At 42.9% G+C, this 26,851-nt stretch overlaps 1 protein-coding gene across 1 annotated transcript in view; it reads left to right on the forward strand.

Annotated features, from left to right (window-relative positions):
- The first annotated feature begins 2,448 nt into the window (after nucleotides 1-2,448).
- FAM20C (FAM20C golgi associated secretory pathway kinase) overlaps nucleotides 2,449-26,851 on the forward strand; it is a 105,858-nt gene continuing 81,455 nt past the window's right edge. The window contains exons 1-3 of the mRNA XM_075010929.1: nucleotides 2,449-4,239; nucleotides 6,479-6,657; nucleotides 20,465-20,543. Of these exons, the coding sequence (XP_074867030.1) occupies nucleotides 3,683-4,239; nucleotides 6,479-6,657; nucleotides 20,465-20,543 (815 nt within the window). The 5' untranslated portion in view covers nucleotides 2,449-3,682. The remainder of the gene's footprint in view (nucleotides 4,240-6,478; nucleotides 6,658-20,464; nucleotides 20,544-26,851) is intronic.

A 26,851-nucleotide genomic window follows, 5' to 3' on the forward strand; every position in this document is an offset into this window, starting at 1 on the left:
CATTGAGATAACGTTAGCCAGCTGTGCTTGAAGAGGACAACCTATGAGGATGGAGTGGGGAGCAAGGCAAGTGGAATTATGACTAAGCAGATGTAAAAGAAAGTCCCTGCGGACATAAACTGGACTCAGTTAGTTAAACTCAATTACATCTCTGTAGCTGTGTCTACACGTGCACGCTACTTCAAAGTAGCGGCACTAACTTCGAAATAGCGCCCGCCGTGGCTACACGTGTCGGGCGCTATTTCGAAGTTAACTTCGACGTTAGGCGGCGAGACGTTGAAGTCGCTAACCTCATGAGGGGATCGGAATAAAGCCCTACTTCGACGTTCAACGTCGAAGTAGGGACCGTGAAGACGATCCGCGTCCCGCAACGTCGAAATTGCCGGGTCCTCCATGGCGGCCATCAGCTGAGGGGTTGAGAGATGCTCTCTCTCCAGCCCCTGCCGGGCTCTATGGTCACCGTGGGCAGCAGCCCTTAGCCCAGGGCTTCTGGCTGCTGCTGCGGCAGCTGGGGATCCATGCTGCAGGCACAGGGTCTGCAACCAGTTGTCGGCTCTGTGTATCTTGTGTTGTTTAGTGCAACTGTGTCTGGGAGGGGCCCTTTAAGGGAGCGGCTTGCTGTTGAGTCCGCCCTGTGACCCTGTCTGCAGCTGTGCCTGGCACCCTTATTTCGATGTGTGCTACTTTGGCGTGTAGATGTACCCTCACAGCGCCTATTTCGATGTGGTGCCGCGCAACGTCGAAGTTGAACATCGACGTTGCCAGCCCTGAGGACGTGTAGACGTTATTCATCGAAATAGCCTATTTCGATGTTGCTACATCGAAATAAGCTATTTCGATGTTGGCTTCACGTGTAGACGTAGCCTGTGAGGAAGATATGTACTATTTCTTCCCATTTGATGGATGGCTAAATGCAGCATGTAGAGAGCTCAGTGCTTTGCCCAACATCTCTAACGGATCAGTGGCAAGAGGTCACGAAGTCCAATTCTCAATGGGACTTTTAGGAACAGCAGGATGTACCCCAGAATGTATATCCTGTTCATATTCTACTTGCTGCATCAACACATACACACACAGAGTATGGCTTTATGTATTTGTCTTTGCAAACTGATAAAGCCTAGTTTGCAACATGAGTTCAATTCACTTTACTTCAATGAGATTGACTGGAAGATCTGTCTACTTTTGCCCACATTTTATACATATATAGTGCATTGTCCACCAAAGATGATGCTTCCCACTCAACACACAGAGAATTTGTCGGGGTACAGATTGCCATATTGGCAGCAGAGCACTAAAAACATTCTGTGCGAACGACGATTCCAATTCTGCAAAATGGTCCATGAGGACCACACCAAAGGCGTTGCAGCAGCAAATCTATATTGAACGTCTTGCAGGATCAGGGCCTACATACCCTTGAACTTTTCAGGGACATTTATGATCTTTGAAACAAAGGTTTCCATCGTGGTGGTATTGTAAAACCAGAGGTATAAATTGAATGCAAGTACAAAATGTAATACTATGTGAGAGATTAACAGTCTCAAAATGAGGGTTCATCGTGTGATGCATTGCAGCACATGTAGTTTGTCAAAATAGGTACTGCTTTTATGAGTTCCTCTGTAAAGAAAGAAAAGGGCGGATGTATTATAGTTTATTATTCATGTTCATTACTTTTCAGTATCACAAGGAGTCTTCAGCCCATACCCAGGCCCTGTTCCACAATGCCTATTAAAAAACAGACCCTGCCCCCAAGACAAGGGGAAGATGATTACCCCCATTTTACAGATGGAGAATTGAGGTAAGGAGGGATTAAAGATGCAGATCCTCCAACACCTTTAAACTAATTCCTAATTTCAGTGGGATCCAGGAGCCTAAATGGCTTGGGGGATCTGTGCCAAAGTGCCCTGGGACATTCCTGAATCTGTGGCAGAACCACTATCTTTCCCCTCTAATTTATCTGATGAACAACTCCTGGTCAGTTTTCAGACTCTCTCCTGGATGGAGGAGAAGGCTGGCTTTTTTCATTAGGCTACAGCTGTAAGCATGTGGTGCTAATGTAACTAGAGGGATGAATTATTACACTGAAGTCCCTTTAAAGCCTATTATAGCCCACAGGATCCAGATTCAAAATTTAGATTATTCAGCTGTTTCTTAGGAGAGGCAAAAACAGAGCTTTAATGTTCTGACCTTGTTATGCCCGGGTGAGGTGGGGCAGGGAAGGGGGAAAAAAGGAGATTTGCTTTAGAAAATGCTCTCTCCCCTCCAGACAATGACATAGCAGAATTCATGTCCCTGAGCCTAGACAGCCAGACTGTACTAATACTTTTCCATGCTATTAGCATAGATTCCCCTCCCCCCGTCCTTTCCCCAAACCTTTGAGAAACAGACGCCCTCTCCTTGCCCCAGTTGGAGCTGCAGTACAATGGGAGGGAAGGAGGGGGAGAAAGAAAAAGCCTGTGGTTGAGGTTTTCCTGTGTTACTATCATTGTAACGTTTATTTAGCCAATCTCCTAACTATGACGTCTGGATCCATGGCTTGCTCAGAATATTTAACACACCCACTAAAGGCTGGAGCTGCAGCGCTACTAGTCCAACCAGTCTATAGCAGTCAGGATAGCTGAAAGGGGTTTTCAATCTGCACCTGCCAAAGATCTCTGTCTGTTTCTCTGTCTCTCCCTCTCTCTCTCTTCTCAAGGCAGATCTGTACCACCCAGCAGACATCAAAGACGGCGCCTGCCTTGCTGAGAAGCGCTCCTGTTTTGCACTGGCTGGTTTTCTTCTATCTCGCTCCCGGTTCTGTGCCATATTTAAGCCTCACGTTGCGGCTGTGTCATCAGACAGTTTTCCAACCCAAACCCGCCCGGAATCCCAGTTTGGAGGCAGCCCCCCCCCCCCCCACGCCTGGATCCTCGCTGAATAGTCATCTCTGCCAACGCCTGGATGCGATGGATGAAGACTCTGGAAGCAGGAGAAGAACTCCATTTCCCAGCCCGTGTTTCTAAACAGTCTGGCGGAGGAGAGGGAAGTGTGTGTCCCGCGGGCTGCATCGCGGGTCAGTTTCAAAGCATGGGAGGCAGCGTTTGCAGCACGACTGAATACTATGGATGATTCTGGCTCCGGCTGAAAGCCTTTTATTTTTAAGCGGGTTTTTATGAATTATTATTATTATTATTATTATTATTATTATTATTCACCTCTTTTCCCCTTACCCAATCGGAGCTTCAGATGTTGACTTCTCTCCATTCATCCCTTGTCTTTCCTGTTGCCCACTAATAAATCATAAAGAAAATGAAATTGGGGACAGATGGGCTCAGCCGCTGACCCTCGCCTGGCTTTGTTTGCCTCGTGAGCCGTGGAGACGTGGAGCCCGCGCTCCGGTGGGGGTGGGAGTTTTGTTTGGGTTTTTGTTTTTTGTTTTTTTTTTTAATTGCCAACTCCTGGATGAGACTCGGCCGAGAGGATCGAGGAGCTGTTTATTGTTTTCGGATCCCTCTATGGAGATAACTTTCTACGCTCGCTGCTTTGATTTGTTCACCAAGAGACAGGAGAGAAGGAAGAAGAAAAAAAAAAGCAGCCACACAGACCGCAGCGAGACTCGAGCTTTTCCCCTGAAAAGGCTCCTTTAAATATTTAAATTACCCCCTCGCCTCCCCCCCTTTATAATTTATTAGCCGTACCCTTGACCATGAAGACGATCTTAGTCCGGAAATTCAGGGTGCTGATCCTGATGGTGTTTTTGGTCGCCTGCACCATGCACATCATGATCGATTTGCTGCCCAAGCTGGAGAAGCGAGCGGCCAGGCCGGAGGGCCAGGCGGGCTGCTCCTGCGCTCACCCCCCGAGCGAGGAGGCGCCGGGCTGGGGGAAGCCGCGGGCCAAGAGCGCCTCGGAAGCCGGCTGGCCTAACAAGCACACGCTGCGCATCCTGCAGGACTTCAGCAGCGACCCCAGCTCCAACCTCAGCTCCCACTCGCTGGAGAAGCTCAGCGGCGCCTCGGAGAAAGCCGAAGCTTTCAAGAGACTGGAGCAACATGCCCGGAGCCAGGAGGTGGCTCATAAGCCGCTCATGCCGGAGGGGAGCCTGGGCTCGCAGCCCGTGGGGAAGGGCTACTCCAAGCTGGCGGCGCTTTTCGAGCAGCCCCTCTACCAAATTGCCACCCCGGAGCTGGCCGAGGAGGACGTCTTGTTTAATGTCAACAGCGACATCCGATTTAACCCGAAAGCGGCCGAGAACCAGGACTGGTGAGTAGGAACCAGGCTGGCGCGCTGCTCCGCCAGGCTGGGGTCCCCAGCGGGCTGTCACTGGACTCCAAGGGGGGTCATGCCGTCGGCAGGAGGCTCAGCCCCCGCGGCTAGTCAGCGCAGGGCAGGAGAGCAGACTTCTCTCCCCACCACCCAGCAGCAGCTGCAGGGTATTTGGGTTATGTCCATGTGGCATTACCCTGAGACTAGGTAGGATAATGATCTGGTGAGAGGTAACTTCTCAGTTTGCTCACGGTAAAATTAATGGATGCGATAGCCACTGGGGTGGCGAATGGATCCGTGCTCCTCTTCTCAATGGCAGTAAATTAAAATATACATACGCACACTGCTTGCACTCAGGGTTTCAAAGGGCAGTGCAGCTCCCTTACATTTTACTGTTCAAAAAAGAAAATTACAGCTCTTCCCTGAATGCGGAATTGTAAGTAAGAAAAGCAGCTGCTGTGTAATAGCTGTACTGAATTTATTTTAAAATAGAACCACATATCATTTAAGAAGCACTTTTGTTTCTTATTAACACCCCAGCGAGCAAATAAATATGTTCAGTAGAAAACAGAGACTATTTGTGGTGGTGGCATTTTGTAGGCTTCCAAATATGTCAAAACTGGTAGCTGGAAATAAAAGTAATATGTTTTGTGTCGGTAAACAAATGTGGGTTCTAACAAGTCATTTACAAGTCTGGGGCAACAGCTATGTCAGATAGAATGAAAGCTTCCGTGATATAATTCAGGTGTCACCAAAGCGATAAGAAAATAACACGTTGGAACTAGGCTTGTTATTTTCCCCCAAGCCAACAAATATAGAACACAAGACAGAGCAGTAAAATATTAACTTCTCTCAGAAGCAGAGAGATGGACTTCAAAGGTCATAACATAGTCCATAATATCCAGGTATAAACTGGATTTCAACCTTCAGGGTCTGACTTTTGACACAACATTTTTTCTGCTGAATTATTTTTGACATTCCAAATCCCAGTGCTTCTGTCTTTAACTTTTAATGCATTGGGTTTCATCTATGAATTGACTGCCCACTGCTTAGAAACTTGAATGGATGAAAAATCAAAAGGTCTGTCTTTAATACAACAGCACCCTCTTTCAAACCCAGTGACACAGTAATGTTTAAACAGCTTCATTGTGCCATGCAAAAGCTCTGTCAAGCGATGTGGAGCAACCAGCCTGGATTTGAATCTTTAATGATATATGCAAATGTTTTCATTTTTGACACCAAGCTTACAGTAATGTATCACAATTAAAACCAAATTTAAAGTTCAGTAGTTTAAGATAGCTTCCAGATTCTCTGCAAAATCTCTGTCATTAGCATATGACAACAATGTGTGACATGTATTTTAATGATGACTAAAGATATAATTGACCCCTGCAATCAAAGCATGTGATAGCAATGTAATCTCCAATACAACTGCTGCTCTACTTGTTCCTATTAGTTATTGCTCCCAAGATTTAAACAATTAAAATCAAATTTAATATTAATTCATAAAGTTGTTTGTTATAACAATTGCTTAAAGCTAAGCAAGCTTTCTTGCAAACATGGGCTATAGAATTTGGATGTAGGACGTAGTCAAAAGTCATTTCACTTCCTTTGAGCCCATAGGAATAATAATGCAAAGAAAAATATGAAAGTACAATATCTGAATGTAACATCACAATTATCAAATAATTTCAGGACATAGTCATTGTTAAATAAAGATGTGGGATAACATTTATATTTTTGTCTCAAATGTGTCCATGTTGTTTTTGACAGGTCTAAAATAAATTTAAAAATGGATTTTTTTTACATAGCACCCTCGATGAAAAAATAAAATATACTACAACCACCTCAAATTCAATCAACAACCTTTTAGAGCTTTAGAATAGCTATATGCAATATAACACTGAGTTAAAAAATTTTATAAGGATCTGATCCAATGTCTATTGGAGTCAATGGGATCTATGCCACTGACTTCAATGGTCTTTGGATCAAACACTAATAATTTAGGTCATAACTCTGTTCCCACTGAGGTCAAGGACAAAGCTCCCCATAGCTTCACTGAAAGTGGAAGCAGGCCTGTAATCCACAGCAGGGACAAATTGAAACCCTTCTCTCACATCTATGTTGTTTGCTTTTCGCATCATTGCGTTTCAGAGCCTTCTTTTAAGTTACTCAATGGAGAACTGGGAGATAAAAAATACTAATACTTCTCTCTCTCTCTGCTTTTTTGTGGTAGGCAAAATGAAGGTAATGAAGATGAAGAATTTTTACCCACTGGAGAAACTTCTGTAGATTCCTATCCAAACTGGTTAAAATTCCACGTTGGTATTAATCGATATGAGTTGTATTCCAGACACAATCCTGCAATTGAGGCTTTGCTGCACGACCTGGTCTCCCAGAAGATAACCAGTGTTGGTAGGTTCAGATACATAGTTTTATGACTGTTTACTTATTCAAGACCTTGTTTCTGTCTTACATTAATGACTATTTTCCATCACTTATATTTGATGTTCATAAAATCTTGCCTCCTAGCAACATTAAAGCCTGCACTTATTTTTCTTCAAAAACAACAGCGAATCCTGTGGCACCTTAGAGATTAACAAATTTATTACCTCATGGGCTTTTGTGGGTAGAAACCCACTTCATCAGGCAGGTTGGAGTAGAAATTACAAAGGCTTTAGAAAGATATATTGCCAGTTCCATGTGCCATGAATATTTGAGAAGCTGATTGTTCTGCTGTGGATGCTAGCAAGATTGTAGCTACAAAGCGTATTAGGTCAGATTCATCCCTGAGTTAATCCTGTTGACTTCTGAGAGTTTACAGTTACAACACGGTTGAAAGTTGCTCATTAAACTGTAAGAAACAGGTTGAGTTTTTCAAAAGTCTGATTTTTTGTATATGACATTTCTCAACAAAGAATTTGGTGTTAAAATAATTGGGGTGGGAAGTGGGCAGGGAGGGGAGAATGCTGCGCAACATCTTCACCTAAAGAAGTCATTTGACGAATGAAGCAGTGTCTCTATAAATCTTAATAACAGAGTTAGTTTGTTTGTCTGTATTCTAACAAAACATACCAGCAGTCATGTAGTGCTTTAAAGACTAACAAAATAATTTATTAGGGATGAGCTTTTGTGGGACAGACCCACTTCTTCAGATCAACAGCATTTCCGGTACGGACTGACAGTTATATAGTACTGAGGTCCAAAAAAGTGAAATAAAAACCAACAAATCAGATGCATGGAGCTGAAGTTGGGGGGGAAGTAGGGGGAGATAGTGAGTGTCTTGGCTGAGATCATTACGAATACCAAAGGAAGGGAAACAGTCCTGGTAATGTATGAGATAATTGCTATCTTTACTGAGACCGAGTGGTAATGTATTAAATTTGAGAAGGAACTCCTGTTCACACATCTCCCTTTGTAATCTGCTGTTAAAGTCTCTTTGTTGTAGGACGCATATTTTCAGATCTTGAACAGAATGGCTCACTCCATTGAAATGCTCACTGACAGGTTTATGGTTATTAAGATTCCTAATGTCTGGTCTGTGCCCATTCATTCTTTGGCAAAGTGTTTGCCCTGTTTGTCCCATATCCATAGTAGAGGAGCATTGTCAGTCTGCCTTGTGCTCCAGTATTGCTGTAGATTTAAGCTCCAGAGCTGCAGTTTTTGTGCATCCAGATCTATCACTGATTTCAAAGAGACTGAAACAAGCATCAGGATAACTGGATGGCGTCTTTAGTTCAACTCTGTTTATTCTGTTTATAAACCCATGTCTCAGATACTACTACGCTGACCATTCTGGATATTTAATGGCCCGGAACACATGGAAATATTTGCTAGGGAATCGATTAATGTTAGTTTTAGGTGCTCTTGAATTCAGCTTTATAGTTAAAACAAAACAAAACAAAAGGGGGCCTTGGCATTCTGAACCAGGCAATGTAATTTTATTTCTGGTGGTTGACAATTGTAATTTGTCTAGTCGTTTTTATGTGCTTCAAGGCACATACAGAATTAAGCAATTTCTATTAAATACCAACTCCTGAAGCACTCCTCACCTTTTCAAAAGGATGAAATTGTAGAAGCTGTACAAAACTGCTGCTAATCAATATCTCAGCTACCAGATAAGGTCACTGGGCTTTCACTCCGCAGCTTTATTCAGTAAAGAGCCTCATTGGCTTCCATGTGAATTTTGCCCGGGTAAATCAGCACCGCTAGGCCAAATGCTTATGTTTTCCATCTCACGAACCATAGTTTTTCTCCAAACAGTGCTATAAGAAAGGTGAATCCTTGATCCAAAGGAGAGATTGATTTACCTAGTCATGATAGCAGGAGCGACGATTTGGGGAAGGCCACGTGGATGGAATTCAATCCTATGCAGAGAGACATAAGTGGAATTTAATAGTGTGTAGACCTTGTGCTCTGCTTAGTGGGGAATTTCACCCAAAGAGAGCAGCTTTCCAACCATGAGGCCTTAACAGGATGTCCAGATTCAATGTACTGAACGATCAAATTGACAGATGCATAAACAATTGCCAGTGGCATGAGCCTGTGTGCTGGTCTTCTGCTCCACCTCTAGAACGTGAGTGTGTTAAGGAGCTCAGGTTAGAGAACCGTGCACTGTATGCGCCCTCTTTAGATAACATCTAACGTAATGAAAATAGTGGTCATTGTCTACAGTCAGTGGAATACATTCTAGGTCACTTTTACTGGCTTGTTGTGGGGAATGTAAGTCCCTTTCCCTGATCCGCTCACTCAGTCAGGAATGATGTACAGAATATTCATCTTGCATTTGGACTGCAGGATGAGGAGAGCTCCTTATTAAGTTGCTTTTAGGCATTTCTCATTTAACTACCGGGAGAAAGTAGAGAAAGCGATGTAAAACTGTGCCACCTCTTAGTCCTCCCATACTCCTGAGAATGGTGATATCACCTTGCAGAACTTCAGGGCAACAATTTTGCTTACCCCCAGGTGCTTGAAGACTTTGCACGTGAAACACTTGGCCAGCTGGATTTTGATTTGCTCTAAGGCCATGTCTACACTAGAGGGTTTTGTTGACAAAACTGGAGTTCTGGGAGCATCCAGATTCCCAAGGCATTCTGTCAACAGCATATCACCAGAATGCAGCATGTCTGTTGATGGTCTTATCCCATTCCCCACAGGGCATAATGCCAGTCTGGACATTCCGAGGGGCCCTCTGTCGACAGACGGCTTCTGGGACACTGGGCAGCCCTGTCTGCTGTGCTTTCAGTTGACCGTTTTGTTGAGAGAGTGGCCAGACAGTCCAGCCGCTCTCTGTCGACGGAGCAGATTTCTCTTACAATCTGCTTCACAATTTGGACAAGATCTGTCGACAGAAGTTTGGTCAGAAATATCCTCCTACAGAAACTTCTGTTGACAGATTGGTGTAATCTAGACATAGCCTAAGAGTATCATTTATCTCTCCACGTGCATCTGGACTATAGTGGCCTTTCATATTGCACTGATGAATAGCCAAGCTTCGAAATGTACTGAAATATAGTTATTTCTCCAAGTTATAAATACAGAGTATGTTGCTTGTACAGAGGAATACCATGGCTTGCAGCATGCTCAGATGTGAACATTATGTAATGCTTATCCATAGATGATAAAATATAACCTTATTTACTTCATAGATAGTAATTTGGCTTGTGAATGAAGGAGGAGAGCTTACTTCTGTCCTGTCAACTGACTCTCTCTGTGCTCTTGGACATGTTGCTTAATCTCCCTTTGCCTCAGCTCCTATAAGCAAAATGTTTATAAAAAATTACAAGTGAAAAATTCCAGCCCTGATGGTGCCAGTGGAAAGTTTGCCATTGACTTCACTGGGGTCTTGATTTCCGCCCCCCCCCATATTTCTTGTAGGTAGTGGCACTAACAGCCACCATGGGCCTGGGAACAAGGTGGGAGCGGGGCCAGGCTCCCCACTCTTGGAAGGGTGGAAGGGGCAGGGCCTAGGGCAATCAGCCCTGCCCCCATCTCACGTGCCCTCAGCTGCAGTGGCCAGAGCTCTGGGCCATTTTGGAAGGCTGGCCCTGGGGCAACTGTCCTCTTTGTCAGCTCCCGCCCACATGTCTTGTAAAGCCTTAATTAATTAATTAAGGATTTGTTAGGGCTTTGAGATCCTCAGGGTAAAGTGCTACATATGCCCAAAATCATATTTATTGTACTAGGTGTTTTGTATGGGATATTTTGTTACATATTTGTACAGTGTTTTGCACGATAGGGTTGTGGCCTCAAGATGTGGCTTCAGTAAAATTCTAAATAAGAGTAATTTACATGTGGCACTTTGGACATAAAAACATACTAAACAATGCACGTCATTGGATAGTGCTCCTTAATCACAGAAGTGAATGGAAAAATAGGAAAATATCAAGAGGCCGTAAAAATAGATTTAAGGTAACCCTTCAAAATGAGCTGATAAAATCAGGGGCCTAATTCTGGTTAGAGGGCTGCCTGCATCAGGATGGTAGAATCAAGATGCCCAAATCGCTACCAGCACAAGTCATGTGTGTTGCTCAGTGAAAGGGTTATAGCAAGGCTTGAAGGAAAAAAAAAAAACTTCTTTATAGTTTTAATATTTTTGTTGAAGAGTGCAGTATGTTTTGCTTTTCATTGCAAATTCTTAAGGCTTTTTAATATACATGTATAAACATCTCATTTTTCACATTTAGTGCATAGAACTTTTGAATGGACGAATAAAGTCTGACTTGTGTTATCAAAGAACACGAATGATCACTAGGTTGCCTTTCATGATCCTGCCCATATTCCAGGTTAATTTGTATGCTTCCTTCGGTGGTTTAGTTTTGAAAGAGAGCTAAGAAGATGACTACTAGGCTAAAAGTATCTGAGAATACTGCCTGAGAATCACCATTTTCTTTTGACGTTCAGTGCAATTAGATGGATAGAATCCTAGAAGTTAAATGCAAAAGTCCTATTAGCATATTCAGTCTTTTTCGTACAAGAAATATTGTCTTCAGCAGGTTTTCTAATATTTGGGTATGCTCTGTATAGGTTTTACTGGGCTTATGTGGTGTTGATATTGTTTGCAACCTGAATTGTTGCTAAACTGCCATCTTAGGCAAGTCAAAAGTATCTGCTTAATTTTATTAACTAAGAAGTGGCATGTCCAAATGAAACAAACAAGCAGTTATAGAGCACTTTAAAGACTAACAAAATAATTTATTAGGTGATGGATAAATTATTTTGTTAGTCTTTAAATTGTTATATGACTGCTTGTTTGTTTTGTTAGAATACAGACTAACATGGCTATCTGTTTGTTACATGTCCAAATAGACCACTGGATCAATCAAAATTGCTTGCAAGATTCTGTCACCCATACATAAAATGAAAATGGCGAGAGAAGCAATTACTGCATAGTTCACAAGAGCACAGAGCATTAAGATGACATTTCCAGGGGGTTAAAGTTTAAATGGAACAAATCCATTGATGGTGGCACTATGGAAAATGGAACACGGACATTTCAAATAGCTCCCACAGTGACATCCAGAGGTGGCCTTGAAAAGCACAGGGTTAAAGCTACCTTAAAGACAAATATATATTCAAAGTCCTACATATCAGTATTCTGTTCAGTGCAAAAGGCCAAAGAGTGCTCTCATTTAATCCAACGCAAAACTTCTGGTGACTTAAAAGGAACAGGACTTGTGCCTAAACATTAATATAATCTGTTGAATATTGAAACCCAGATATCCAAAAAGGTGGATGCATATATGCAGGCACAACTGCACACCTCCTTTGCATTCAGAACTACCCTTATTGCCCACACAAATGACTGTAATTTGCCTTTCTCTTGCCCACTTGCATGTGTAGCATCACAGCAGCAGCATGAGCAGTTTAACTAGAAGTGCAGTATGGCATACATCAATGTGTCTCAATCTTTTTTTATGAAGCACCCCTTTAAAAAAAACATCATAAATACCCACGGTAGCTACGATTTGCAGACACACAATTTTTATTTCTACTGTTGCAACACCCAACTTAATCGTAATTGATTGGTTGGAAGAAATTTCCATCATACTTATGGGCTACGTCTACACGTGCACGCTACATCGAAATAGCTTATTTCGATGTAGCGACATCAAAATAGTCTATTTCAATGAATAACGTCTACACGTCCTCCAGGGCTGGCAACGTCGACGTTCAACTTTGAAGTAGGGCGCTATTCCCATCCACTCATGGGGTTAGCAACTTCGACGTCTCGCCACCTAACGTCGATTTCAACTTCGAAATAGCGCCCAACACGTGTAGCCGTGACAGGCGCTATTTCGAAGTTGGCGCCGCTACTTCGAAGTAGCGTGCACGTGTAGACACAGCCATGATCATACAAAAAGGATAAATAAAAAAAATTAGATGAACATAAATAAGTCCAATTTTTATGAATATAAAAAGGTTGAGAAACATTGAGTTAATGCATCCTCTGGAAAAGCTCTGTGTACCCTCAGGGGTACATGTGCTCCTCATTGAGAAACACTGGCATAGAGCAGCTTGATGCATCCCTTCAGTAGCTGAGGGCCTGATCTTGCTCCCATTAAAATCAACATGAGTTTTGCCACTGGCTTGCATGTGAGCAAATCAACTTCTGTTGAGGATTTTTTTTTTTTTAATTCCCTGGTTGAAAGGCCTTGGGAACATTACCTGATTCAGTTCATTTCTAAAGTCTATGATGCATTCAATTTGTGCAGGCAATAATTAGAAAGCTAGAGCACAAAATTACTGATGTGGTAGATAAACGGTACAATTAACGAAGGTAGACACTAGCTAAACAGCAAAATAAAAGACAGTGTTCTGAATACTGAACCAAGATCCTGGTTCTCAATAAAATGATAAATATCTTGTTAAAAGGCAAGAAAAGAACATTGAGAAAACATGATGAAATTTAGCATCACTGATTTATTGTATGAAAAAAACCAATGCATCCACCGAGAATCAGCAGACTGATTAAATTTACAGGCCCGACTGGGGATGCGTGGGGGCGAAGACCTTAAAAATGTATGACGAAGACTCTGGAATTTTTACCAGATCTTTCTGTCTTTTAAATCTGCCTTTATCATCTTGAAAACCTTTAAAAATTATTTAACAGCAGTGGCTGAGCAACAACAAGTTAATAAGCGATTGGGGCTTGAATTTGTTTTGAAATTTGTTGCTTATGACAGCTGGTATGAATACAAGCATCTAGGTGGTGCTGACTGCTGTCTGCTCGTGAGGTTGACCTGTTTAAGTTAGACTTAGGTCTGATTTACAGAGTTGGAATCTAGGTGGATTTAGATGTTGATTTGAAATTTCCCCAATTTCGGTATTGTCACTTCACAAATTTTCCCTCAGTCCCGCCTCTCTCATATGTCTGCAGCACAAAAATACATGGAATCAGTGACACTAGAGCTATTTTTAGGATGGGGTTACTGAGTTGAATCTGCCTCTACACCTGTTTGAGTCCCCCACCGTCACATGTAAGGTTGACAACTCCCCTGGACTGGACACTAAAGCCTGGAGGGCTTTAACCTAGGTTCAATGGGGACAGGGGAGCAAAGCCCACAGGTAAGTGGAGAAGATGGAGACCTAGGAGATGGGTCAGAAATGGGAGGGAGCACAGGCTATAATGGCAGAGAAAAAGGAGGGTCAGGGCAAAACTGGGAGGCAAGATCAAACCAATATCTTAGATGCCTATATACACATGCAAGAAGTATGGGTAATAAGCAGGAAGAACTGGCAGTGCTAATAAATAAATACAACTCTGACATTGTTGGCATCACAGAAACTTGGTGGGATAATACACGTGATTGGAATGTTGGTATGGAAGGGTACAGCTTGCTCAGCAAGGATAGACGGGGGAAAGGGAGGAGGTGTTGCCTTGTATATTAAAAATGTACACACTTGGACTGAGGTGGAGATGGACATAGGAAAAGGATGTGTTGCGAGCCTCTGGATTAAGCTAAAAGGGGTAAAAATCAAGGGTGATGTCCTGCTAGGACTCTACTACAGGCCACCTACCCAGATGGAAGAGGTGGATGAGGCTTTTTTTGAACAACCAACAAAGTCATCCAAGGCCCAGGATTCGGTGGTGATGGGGACTTCAATTATCCAGATATATGTTGGGAAACTAACACAGCGACACATAGACTGTCCGATAAGTTCTTGGACTGCATTGGAGACTTTTTATTTCAGAAGGTTGAAAAACTTACTGGCGGGGGAAGCTGTCCTAGATTTTATTTTAACAAATAGGGAAGAACTGATTGAGAATCTGAAGGTGGAAGGCAGCTTGGGTGAAAGTGATCATGAAATCATAGAGTTCACAATTTTAAGGAAGGGTAGAAGGGAGAACAGCAAAATAGAGACAATGGATTTCAGGAAGGCGAATTTTGGTAAACTCAGCTGGCATGTTGGGTCTACCAGGTGGGAAGCAAGACCGAGGGGAAAAGCAACGGAGGAGAGTTGGCAGTTTTTCAAAGGGACATTATTAAGGGCCCAAAAGCAAGCTATTCCTCTCCTTAGGACAGATAGAAAATATTGCAAAAGACCACCTTGGCTTAACCAGGAGGTCTTGCGGGATCTCAAAATAAAAAAGGAATCATATAAAAAATGGAAACAAGGACAAATTACGAAGGATGAATATAGGCAAACAACACAGGAATGCAGGGGCAAGATTAGAAAGGCAAAGGCACAAAATGAGCTCAAATTAGCTACAGGCATAAAGGGAAGCAAGAAGACTTTTTATAAATACATTAAAAGCAAGAAGAAGACCAAGGATAGGGTAGGCCCATTGCTCAGTGAGGAGGGAGAAACAGTAACGGGAAACTTGGAAATGGCAGAGATGCTTAATGACTTCTTTGTTTTGGTCTTCACTGAGAAGTCTGAAGAAGGAATGCCCAACATAGTGAATGCTAGTGGGAAAGGGGTAGGTTTAGAGGCCGCTGAGATGGGAAAGTAGAGGGCTCTACATGCTGCCCTCACCAACAGGCGCCATCCCCATACCTCCCATTGGCCGGGAATGAAGAACCACAGTCAAGTGGGTGCTGCTGGGGCAATGCCTGCAGGCAAGGGCAGTGCATGGAGTTGCCTACGTCCACCCCTCCTGAGAGCTGCTGCTGGATGTGCCGGACAGAAGCAACATGGGACCAGGGCAGGCGGGGAAGCTGCACTAGTCCCACTGTGCTACTGACTGGAAACTGCCTGAGACAAGTAGTGCCTGAATTGAGCCCACAGCCCAAATCCCTCCTGCACCCAAACCCCTGCCCTGATCCCTCTCCCACTCCAACCCCCTGCCCTGAACCCCTTCCCACACCCAGCCACCTGCCCTGAACTTCCTCCCACACCCCAAGCCTGCTTCCACATCCCAAGCCTTTGCCTGAGCCGTACTTCCATTGCCTGCCTTATAATTTCCCTATTCAGCTGTGACCCTTGTGCCAAAAAGTTTGCTCACCACTTTGTTGAGAGACAATGTTAAGGCTGGGGTATATTAACCTTTAGCTTTCAGTTTCTTTGGCAATTTGAATTGCTTGAAGATTAAATATAATCTTTGTCTTGGAATTTCCTTTTATTGTTAGATAAATATGTCCAAGAATTGTTGGACAAGAGTTTCACTTAAGACATATTATGTAGCGTCAGCAAGTTTTTAAAAACTTTTCCAGTGCAGCTCATAGTCTGTAACTTAAAGACATATTCAGACACTTTTAAAAACGCGGATTTATGACACTAGCTGGAAGACACCTTTGGAGTCAGAGCAGTCTTACATTTTAAGGCCTTCTTAGGAACGTCTTAGTATGCTCATCATAGCTGTGACAGGCTGTAATGGCTTAGTGTCATTATGTGCTTTTATTCTGAATACTGTAGTGTCTAATCCCATGTATTTTAAATCCTTACGACATTTTTATTTGGGCAGCAGCTGAAGTCTCAAGGGCATTTCCAAACAAGCAAACAAAGCTTTAACATGATGGGACTCTTATTATTTGGTATAATAGACAAAGAAACACGTTTGAACTGAGAAACATAAGTGGAAAGTAGAATTCTCCTTGTCTGATTCATGTATGTGAGAAACAGAAAAGAAGCCAGCAAGCAAGCTAGATATGAAAGGGAGGAGAAAAAACCTCTAGGCCTAATGTTCAGACAGAGTCTCCATGCATTTGTGAGCCCTGTCGTAGACACACAGTGCCACTCACACACATGCAAATGAAGGTTTTTGCATGCACCCGGTCCCAGAATTATGAACACATGTCACTTTCTGCTGGGTCAAGACCTTAGCCTGAAAGTACAATGGATTCAAACCATTCCTCATTCTTATCTGTGACATGCCATGCACTACTGTATAGCTTTATAATTAGTGTTCATGAGCCTCACTTTTGCATATGTAAGTAGGCACCGAGATGTCTAGCCTTTGGGTTACAGTTGTTGGGAGCCAGAGTAAGGGGCAGTGTAGTGTGCATAGCACAATCCCCCAGAAGCAAGAGAAGTGTGTGGTTGGTGTATCACCCTCACTGAGTGTGTATCATATGTCCATCTAACTGGCTGTGCTGTGAGTCAGGAAGTCCTCCCATGTAAACCCAACAATGGCACAAAACTCCAGCTGCCCTTGTGCACCAGAGTTGCTACTGCAATCAATTCAGGTTGTACAGGCAATAATCTGAGGATGCCATGACCAGCAGGTCATGTACACGTGACAAGTTAGAGCCATTTTCCATGAACCTTTCATTAAGTTTTACCCATTTTACTTGCTAAAGTCATTGCCCACTGAGGCTGCTAGCCAAAAAACAATCTGTTGTTCTTCTTTCACATGCTGGGACTCCTAGTAAACTTACCAGCGGATATTGTGAAGACCAGGACTTTAACAGGGTTAAAACAAAGAGCTAGATAAATTCATGGAGATTAGATCCATCGATGGCTATTAGCTAGTGTGGGCAGTTGTGGTGCCCCTAGCCTGTTTGTCACAAGCTGGAAATAGATGACAGGGAAGGGATCACTGTTCTGTTCATTCCTCTGGGACACCTGACATTAAATCCTGTCAGCAGACAGGATACTGGGCTAGATGGACCTTTGGCCTGACCCGATATGGCCGTTCTTATGTTCTTATATCAAAGGGTCTTTCAAGCTGTGAGCTTAGAAACTGGTGTGAGGAAACCGCCTCTTTTTCTGCCATCTCTGCATCCTTTTGGTCTTAAATAATCTCCCTTTTCCAATTGATGCTGTGGCTACATAGCTCTCAGTGAAATTAATGGTTGTATCAGGTCCAGGTCATGCCAGATGTAGGACCCCAGAGTTTTGTAATTGGAGTGTTCTGTTGAAATGGGGCAAAATCAGCTTTCTGTGGAGGGATATGAAACTGGAGACTGCTTTTCAAACTCTGATTCTGCTTTGGGCATATCTTTCCATCGTGTATTTGATGCCTTTTTCACAGCCTCCTGGGGACTATTTATATGTCTGGTATTAGATTTAGTTAATTAAATATTATTTTTTAAAGAGATAAAGTTTGGAATAAATACTATTTGTTTGCAAATACATGGCTATGTGGTGCCATTGATTTATAAACAGAAATCCTCATTAAAATCCACAGGGAGTTCCGATCCACAATTGATGTCTAAACACTGCTCCCTGAATGAAAATCTAAATCATTCAGGAATTACTAAGGCAAAACACTCTCTGATTATAATGGAAATAAGGGGTGCAGGAACTGGCCCCACATTTGTAGGTGTAGTAAAAAGATCAGCCGGTGTAAGTCCAGGTAGCTTCACTAATGGCAAAGCAGACATATATTTACATCAGTGGAGGATCTAAGCTTAAGGAAGCAATTCTGATCTCTGTTACCAGTGACACTATTGGTCTAAATAACAAGAAGTCTTGTGGCACCTTATAGATTAACAGATATTTTGGAGCATAAACTTTTGTGGGCAAAGACCCGCTTCGTCAGATGCATCTGACAAAGTGGATCTTTGCCCACGAAAGCTTATGCTCCAAATTCTTTTCGTCTATAAGGTGCCACAGGACTTCTTGTTGTTTTTGAAGACACAGACTAACACGGCTACCTCTCTGATATTGGCCTCAGTGAAGGTACTCAATGACATTAATACTTGGTCGAGCCGTAAGTGCAAGGGACTGGACTAGATGACCTCTTGAGGTCCCTTCGAGTCCTATGATTCTGTGATTCTGGATTTAAGCCAACCTATGTGAAAATAAAACTTGATCAATGAGAGTCACAACTGCGATCCAATTCTGTATCAGTTACACTCTTCTGACAAAGAAAATGCGATGGAGGCGTAGCTCAAACAGCCTGGTGTTAGGTGAACCCGGGTGGTGTAAGGGTGAGGTAGTTAATTATATACTACCTGTTCTTGACCAATCAGGAGAGATAACAACCTAGGCACATAGCAGAGCTGTTAATAGAGCAAGCTGTGCTCCAGTGATTCTGAGATGTTACTGAATGCACATACTATAGCAGCCTGAGGCTGCTCTAATTTATGCTAGGGGCTGAATGGCTATAGCTGTCCCCAGGATTCAGGGTGTTTGTGGGTGGAAAACTGTCCCTTCAGGTATACATGAGGCTCTAACCAACTCTGTGCAGTGGAATGAGCCTAATCTGTGAAAACTGCATGTTTCTGTATACTTGTTCAATGTGAGTTGTTCAATATCCTTCATTTCGAATTATTTATTTTTTCCGTTGGGACAGCCATGTAATGAAATAGAAAGCAGGGGTCAGCAAAATAGCAATGCAGGAGGGATTTTCTTCTGCAGGACAAGTAATTAAACTGACCAGATTTGCATAGCATTTTGTTGCAAAAATACACGGATTACAAGCACTGAAAGAGAGCTGGTGACCCATCCATAATAAGGCACAGAGAGGAGTAATTAATAGGACTTGTAGCTAATGCTAGTGGTTAGGGAAAGCAAATGTAGAGATTGGACAGGTCAAATGAGGCTAGCTCCAAGGCAAAATTTATGAAAGAGAAAACATGGCGTTTTCCATAGTTCTTAAATTTATACCTTTTTTTGTCTGATTTCTAAGGAAGGGGATTATCTGATCAGTCAGAGGAAGCATTAAAAAAGCCTAAATTGAACATACTGCCATGAGTGACATGACCATCACTACACAATGCAGAAGTGAATTAAAGAGCTTGAGTGTAGGTCATTTCATTTACTCAAAGTGGTTTTGGCTGGTGGAAGTGAACAGATGGTTTGCTGAAGCATATATTTACCTCCCTTGACTAACCCTATCATCAGATAAGATGCGCTCTTTGAGAATTCCTCTACTTATCATTAATGCTTGTTTTTTAAGTGACATATTTTTCCACTTATACAAAAAATATATCAGTCCAGGTTTAAAAACACCATCATCTAAGTGTTAAAGTGATGGCATACAAATGATGCCATTTGCTAGGAATACGTGTCAGTTTTACAGTAATTCCCCCTCAGCTAGTATTTGGAAATCAAGCAAAAATGGTCTGTGATGTACAGCATAAGCCAAACTTCAGTCCTTTCTCAAAACTTCCATTGAAGTCAGCTCTTGCTTTTATATCCATCACCTAATTCAGGGCCTGATCTAGAGCCCACTGAAGTCAATGCATAGACATCCAGTGACTTCTGTGGCTTTGGCTCCTGCCCATGGAGAATATAAAAAATCTATATATAGATATTGCTGTAGAGTAATAAATACTTAAACTAATCACAACATAGTATAGGAGTTGCATTTGAATTTGTTTGTGCCTTTAATTAAAGGCTGGCTACAGCTCACCTATTTGCACAGCCAAGATTTGGTGTTCTCCAAGCCACACCCAATCTCTTCGTCCATCATGCATGCACTCTTTTTGTGGAATCAAGTTGGAAGAACACAGGTTACAGGGAAAGTGAGAATTATGGGGACCTGTACAAACACATGCTTAGCATTCAGATCTCCTGCTGATGCCAGTTCTGGGAGTGTGGGATTGGTCCAATTGTTCAAAAGCTGATACAGGATGCAGGAGACCCTTTCTACTTCAGTTCAGTCAATTTGAGCAGACTTCATTTCCCTTACACATTCACTAATTAATTCTTTATCACTGTTTCGGAGTGCCCTGCACACATACATGTAGGTTCTCAGACCCTGCAATGCTGAGTGCAATATGGTTAGATACAGAGAGAAGGAGATAGATATGCTATTTCAGTTTAAGCTGGCCAAATCTATAAAGAAATATACATGGTGATTTCAGATTGTTTTATTTTTCTCCCACAGCAATGAAATCGGGAGGCACCCAGCTAAAACTGATCATGACATTCCAAAATTATGGACAAGCACTGTTTAAACCAATGAAGTAAGTAAGAAATGTTTTGGTACATTGTACAGATGAATTACACAGTTTTGACGTTACCTTCTTGACAGCAATTAAAAATTACCTATAATGTCTTCTAAGTTTGTTGTGCTTATTTATCTGAGCTTCCTAGTGAATGTAAATTGTAGACATGTTATGAAGAAGAGGCATGTTAAAGCATGAAGATTTTAAGCCCTATTATTAGAGCCTTTTCCACATGAACTCAATGGGAGTCTTTGCATTGGCTACAGTGGAGCGTGGATTAAATCCTTAGATGACCACACATATATCATAGTTTCATAGGAAAGGTCATGCAAACTATTCCTTTTGAATTCTTTGACCCACAAATATACAGGATGTGCTCAACATTCCTTTCTTATGCAATCTTTACGCAAAACAAACTTGCTCTAGTAGTTCGCATTTTGTGTCACATCCCTTGTTTTGGAAACACTACCAAAGAAGTGTGAGAGTTCTGGCCACATTTTCAGAATAGGTTTCTTAGAGTGGAAGACATTAATAGTGTCTGATGAATTATACTTTTGTCCTTTGATTTATTGCTACTAGTTTTAGAGGTGCATCCTTCTGTCTCTTTGCTAAGGCTGTATTGTAGCTATGGAAATGAATTCCTTTGAGAAGATTATTTCAGGAAATGAAGGAAAAGTGAGGAGAAAAGACTTTGATGGAACAGGAATGATTTTTCTCTAACTTACACATGTGTAAATCAGGAGTTAAGCCATTGGGATCAGTGGAGTTACACAGATTTAAAACTAGTGTAAGTGAGCTCTGAATCAGAACCTATATGTTGACACTATAAATAGTGAAAATCATTGCGTGCTTAGTGTACCAGGGTTAGTAAAATCCCTTGAGACTGTATAATGTTTAATGAAGCTACTTGCTTACTATGTCAGGATATCAGTGGAATAATAAACTCATTTCCTTCCTTCGTTCCCCCATAAAGAAGTTCACTGAGCCCAGGTCTACACTACAAAATAAATTTGACTTAAGATACACAACTCCAGCTGTGAGAATTGCAGAGCTGTAGTCGAACATGCGAACAGGAAGGAGGGTCCAGTGGGCAGGGAATTAGCTTGATATTTGGGTTCAATTTCCACCTCTGCTACAGACTTCCTATGTGACCTTGGTCACATCAGTTGATATCTCTGTGCCTCTATTTCCCTTAGGGATAATAAAGGAAGGTGCCTTACCTCACAGGGATATTGTGAGAATTAAATGCATTAGAGACTTGTGAAATGCTCAGATACAACAGTAACAGAGGCCAGATAAGTGCCTAACAGATCAGGCATTGGCCTTTAGAAGGAACATCAACTTCACGTCAGCTGCTTTGCTCATATGTGTACTGAGATCTAGGAGGAAATCCCATGGATCTCAGAGCAGCCACAGAACTCCAAGGCACATAGGTCCAGTGGTCCCATGTTATTACCAAATTCCTCCCATTCAGGTTGGCTTCCTCTGGATTCACATTCTCCTTGGTTCTCCTTGAGGGGCTGGGAGGCCCAGGTCTCTGAAGGGGAATCCGTGTAAGATTGTGTAGACAAATCTGGAGGGCGATGTTCGCAACAAATGTCCTAAATAGACCATCCCCAAAGCACTGGAACTATACAAGCAGTGATCCCAAGTTTGGGTGATACTACAGAAGCTCAACTCCTCCTCCCACTGTCTTCCCTGTATATTTTATTTTCCCCCCATTTAATCACTATTCCAAGTCATTTCTGATCCTCCCTGTGTGATTTCTGAGACTGTGACGGGGCTTAGCTGTCTTTAATTATTAGGTAACAGAGAGATGGCTTGGCAGTTTTCCACAATGTATGCTATTCCTTTTGCTTCCATTCAGGCCCACCAATGGGAGAGAGCAAAGGGGGCAACTACCCCAGTGCCTGGTGATTCACAATGACTCAGGGCTCCCAATGGCAACTGCCACTACTGTGCTAGTCATGGCAGCTGGAGGCCTAGGCCCATTAAATCACCTCCAGAGCCCAAGGCAGATAACGCAGAGTGGTTCTGAAGGACTGGTGAGGGAAGGATAACCACTAGCCTCACCCCTTCTGGAGCACGGAGCTGCCCTGCCCATGGGCCAAGCAATTCTGTCAGCCCCCTTGTCTCCATTCACCAAGATGCAAATATTTTAAATCATTATTATTGCTGCAACATTGTAGTTCTGGGAATGCTAATGAGGTTAAATCAAAAGTTCACCACGTGTACTGCTTTATATACACCAGTGGCAAGATGATGGATGACCATGGATATATAACCAGTTTCCTATACAAAAGCAATTACTGCCATCCACAGGGACAATCGTTGAAAATGCCTGTGTCTTAATCACCTCTTCAGCTTGATTCTGAGGGTGTTAAATTGCTATTTTCCAACCAATTTTACATTAAATACATGTCTAGAAAAAGAACCACTACAGCATTCCACAACTGTGTTCCCAAATACAACTTCTTACCAGGGAAACACTTCTCTATTTCAGATGATTGCTGGAGAATTCATTAGTGTTTTTATTACAAACATTTGCCAGTATTTGTTTTCATTCTGAACAGGGAGCCGGGGAATTGGCACAAACCAGTGTAGCTCTATTGAGTTCAACGGGACTATTTTTTTTTTCCAATTTATGATCTATTACCTGGGAATTGTTTGGTGAGACATGCAGAGTGATTTCTTTCCAAGGAATTCAACATTCTAAAATAGTAAAAGTACAAGCTGTTAAATCTACTGGACTTCCCATGGCAGGGCCTTATCCAGCAGAAAGATTTTAGCTGTGCCTTATTTGAGGGGCAGGCCCTCCGACAGGAGTGCAGGGAAGCAAGAGGGTCTGTTGCATAGGGGCCTGGCATCGCAAAGGGGCTCAGAGCTCCAGCCCCGACTGCTGTTAATGTGGCAGTGGCAGTGGCCTGAGCTCCAGGCCTCTTTCAACAGCTGTGTGCAGTTGTGAAAGGGCAGGTGGAGGTAAGGGGAAGGGTCAGTGCAGCATTCCAGGCTGTGTGCCTAGGTCCTGCTCCTTCCATCCTTGGTGCTGCCCCTTCTGCAGGCACAAAACCAGACCCCCTTCCCACCTTGCCTCAGGGCCCATGGTGGCTGTTGGCCACACTGTTGAGGGGATATCACTTTCGGTTCAAGCTTTATGTAGGAATCCACTCCTGACTCTTTCCCGGGAAAGGAGATCATATAGCAGCAATACTCAGTGGATGTGCAACGTGTTTTTAGGGCATCCCAAGACCAATGCAGTGGGCAGGTTCCTCTCTATCTTTGTCACAGCTAGGGAAGACCTTTAAAGGCATTCTTCTTTCATGGTTGTGATACCAGCCCCAGGATAGCATGCCACGGATCCACACAAAGGGGATGTATGCACTAGACTACACATGAAGTCATCCAGAACTATTTCTTCCTCTGTTTCTGGAGTTTTTCTAGCCTTTAGGAAACCCTATGGGATATGCATTTCCAAAGCAGAAATGGAACCTAGGAAGGACTTGTGACATCTTTGTCTCTGTCTGGGTAGATATGTCTTTGCCTATGAAAAACCATGTTTCTACCCCAGTGTGAACCACAGTTAAATAATGCAGCATTTCTTGCCTGAGAATACTTAACTATGGTCCCAATTCAACTGTCAAATAAAGGGATAAAGTCAGTGTGAGTTGCAACTCTGTATCTGAAGTCTGAACTGAGCTACTGTTTAACATGCCAGAGGGGGTTGGAGAAAATTCATGATCAAAAGCATCCCAACCGGTTCATTTTTCTAGTTGATTTAAAACGAAATCCTTTATTTCTGTAGGGCTCAAATTCAGGTAGTGTGCAAGAGAACCGCTCCATTCCTGCACTTGATTCCTTCTGTAATATCAGTAAACCCTTTTTGACACATGTAGACCTGCTCATTATTTGGAGTTGCAATTATATTTGTGCAAATGGGGTGGAATGAGAAGAACATGCTAATTCTTTATTAATGCAAACAGATACCTATGAACTCAATGACTATTCCATAGCACTTCAGAGTTGGCTTCTGCAGCAGCACCACAGTGAAATGTATTCTCGAGCAAGTAGTTCCAACTCCTGGAGAATGCACGAGCAGGCCTTAGCTAGTTTGCATTTGACAAATGCAGAATTTTTTGTAGTTTACCTTTATAAAGTGAGCCAACTCATGATAGAATCCTTCAGCACACTCAGTATTTGGAAATGGAGAAACCAGAATCTCTTCTTGGCTGTCCCCCGTGATAGGTGCGTGACATTGCCTCACAAATCTCGTACCATTTATTCAGAAAAGCAGAGCAAGAGATTGTTACTGGGCTAAATAAAGCCTGATCATGTGCAATTATTTTATTCCTTTGGAGCTCTGTATCTTCCACTGGGCAATACTTGCACATAAAGTTGTAGGGGTGAGCCAATTCTCCTTATAAATCCCATGCCCCCATATAAATTCCATAGCTAATTCCAAATAAATCAGAGAAGTCATAAAAATGAGTCATATTTCCTGCCAAACCTTAAGGGAAGTGTGAATATACTTGCAATGTGGCTAACCATTAATATGTAACTTTGTTCAACCTCTAACAACTCTGTTGTACTATACTGCAGCCATCATCACAAAGCCCCCAGACTGCACCAACCCTAATGCTAGTTTCTGTAATGATATTAGCTTTGTCAACAAAATATATTGAGATGCCCAGCAATGTCTCATTTCTAGATTCCTTATATAATTTATTCAGGCAGAGAGAGGGAGCAGTCGTACATTGAAAAGGCTTTTAGCTTACCTGGCTAAAAGGATCCTGGTTTTTATGTTTTTATTTATTTTCTTTTTGCTGTTGTTAATGGGGGAGGAGTGGGAGAATGAAATAGCTGGATTGGCAATAAAAGGGCAAGGTTTTTGAAGGGTGAAATCCTGTTCAGTTGAAGTCGGTGGCAAAATTTTTAGATAGAATTGAACACGGAATAACTTTTCTATAATTTTTTTGGAGCCATACTATAGAATTATATCTTTCCTATGCAATTTTACAAGCTGTTTCTAAAATAACTATACAATGCACTGCATTCATTGAAGGACTGGTGACAGACTTCACTGGGCCCTAAACATTGTAGGGAGAGGTTTGGCTCTTGGCCCCCACTGAAGAAGCAGAGCCTTGGGTGGAAGGGGTGGGTCTATGGCAGCCAGCCTGCAGTACTGCCAGGACTGCACCATGTAGGGCTCCAGCAGCAATTTAAAGGGCCCAGAGCCCAGGCCTTTTAAATCTCTGGGTCCTTGGACAACTGCCCCCTTACCTAAGGTGACCATCCATCTTGTATTAGGCAGGACAGTCCCATATTTGAGATGCCAGAAAGGCATCCTGACTTATTTTTTAAGAGGAGCTAATTGACAGGTGTGTTGTGAACAAAACACGAGAAGTCATTTTCCCGCTCTACTCTGCGCTGGTTAGGCCTCAGCTGAAGTATTGTGTCCAGTTCTGGGCACCGCAGTTCAGGAAGAATGTGGAGAAATTGGAGAGGGTCCAGAAGAGAGCAACGAGAATGATCAAAGGTCTAGAGAACATGACCTATGAAGAAAGGCTGAAAGAATTGGTCTTGTTTAGTTTGGAAAAGAGAAGATTGAGGGGGGACATGCTAGCAGTTTTCAGGTATCTAAAAGGGTGTCATAAGGCAGAGGGAGGGAACTTGTTCTTCCTTGCCTCTGAGGATAGAACAAGAGGCAATGGACTTAAATTGCAGCAGGGGAAGTTCAGGTTGAACATTAGGAAAAAGTTCCTAACTGCCAGGGTGATCAAACACTGGAACGAATTGCCAAGGGAAGTGGTAGAATCTCCATCACTGGAGATGTTTAAGAAGAGGTTAGATAGATGGCTTTCAGGGATGGTCTAGAAAGTGCTTGGTCCTGCCATGAGGGCAGGGGGCTGGACTCGATGGCCTCTCGAGGTCCCTTCCAGTCCTATTCTTCTATGATTCTATGAATTGTCCCATATTTGGGCCCTTGCCCACTGACCTTTTCATCCAACAGCAACACAGGCACAGCTGGTGGAGGGAGTCACTTCCACGAGCCTCAGGAAAGCGGGGGAATATGGGCAGCTGCCGTGTCCCTGCCACTTCCCCAGGGGTCTACAAGAGTGCTGGTGGCTGCCGCTTCCCCAGGGCTCCCAGGGAGGGCCAGCGGTTGCCGCCTCCATCCCAGCTCCTTCCCGGCTCTCCCTGGGACAGGGAGATATGGTTACCCTATCCTTAGCCCTCACCGCTGCCGCCCCACAACTACCCTGTTGGCTGCTTTGATTCATGATGAAGTCAATGAAGTTTAGAATAATATCAGTAGAACCCTATCCTTT

The sequence above is a fragment of the Carettochelys insculpta genome, chromosome 16 (assembly GCF_033958435.1).
Source record: "Carettochelys insculpta isolate YL-2023 chromosome 16, ASM3395843v1, whole genome shotgun sequence".
Taxonomy (NCBI): Eukaryota; Metazoa; Chordata; order Testudines; family Carettochelyidae; genus Carettochelys; species Carettochelys insculpta.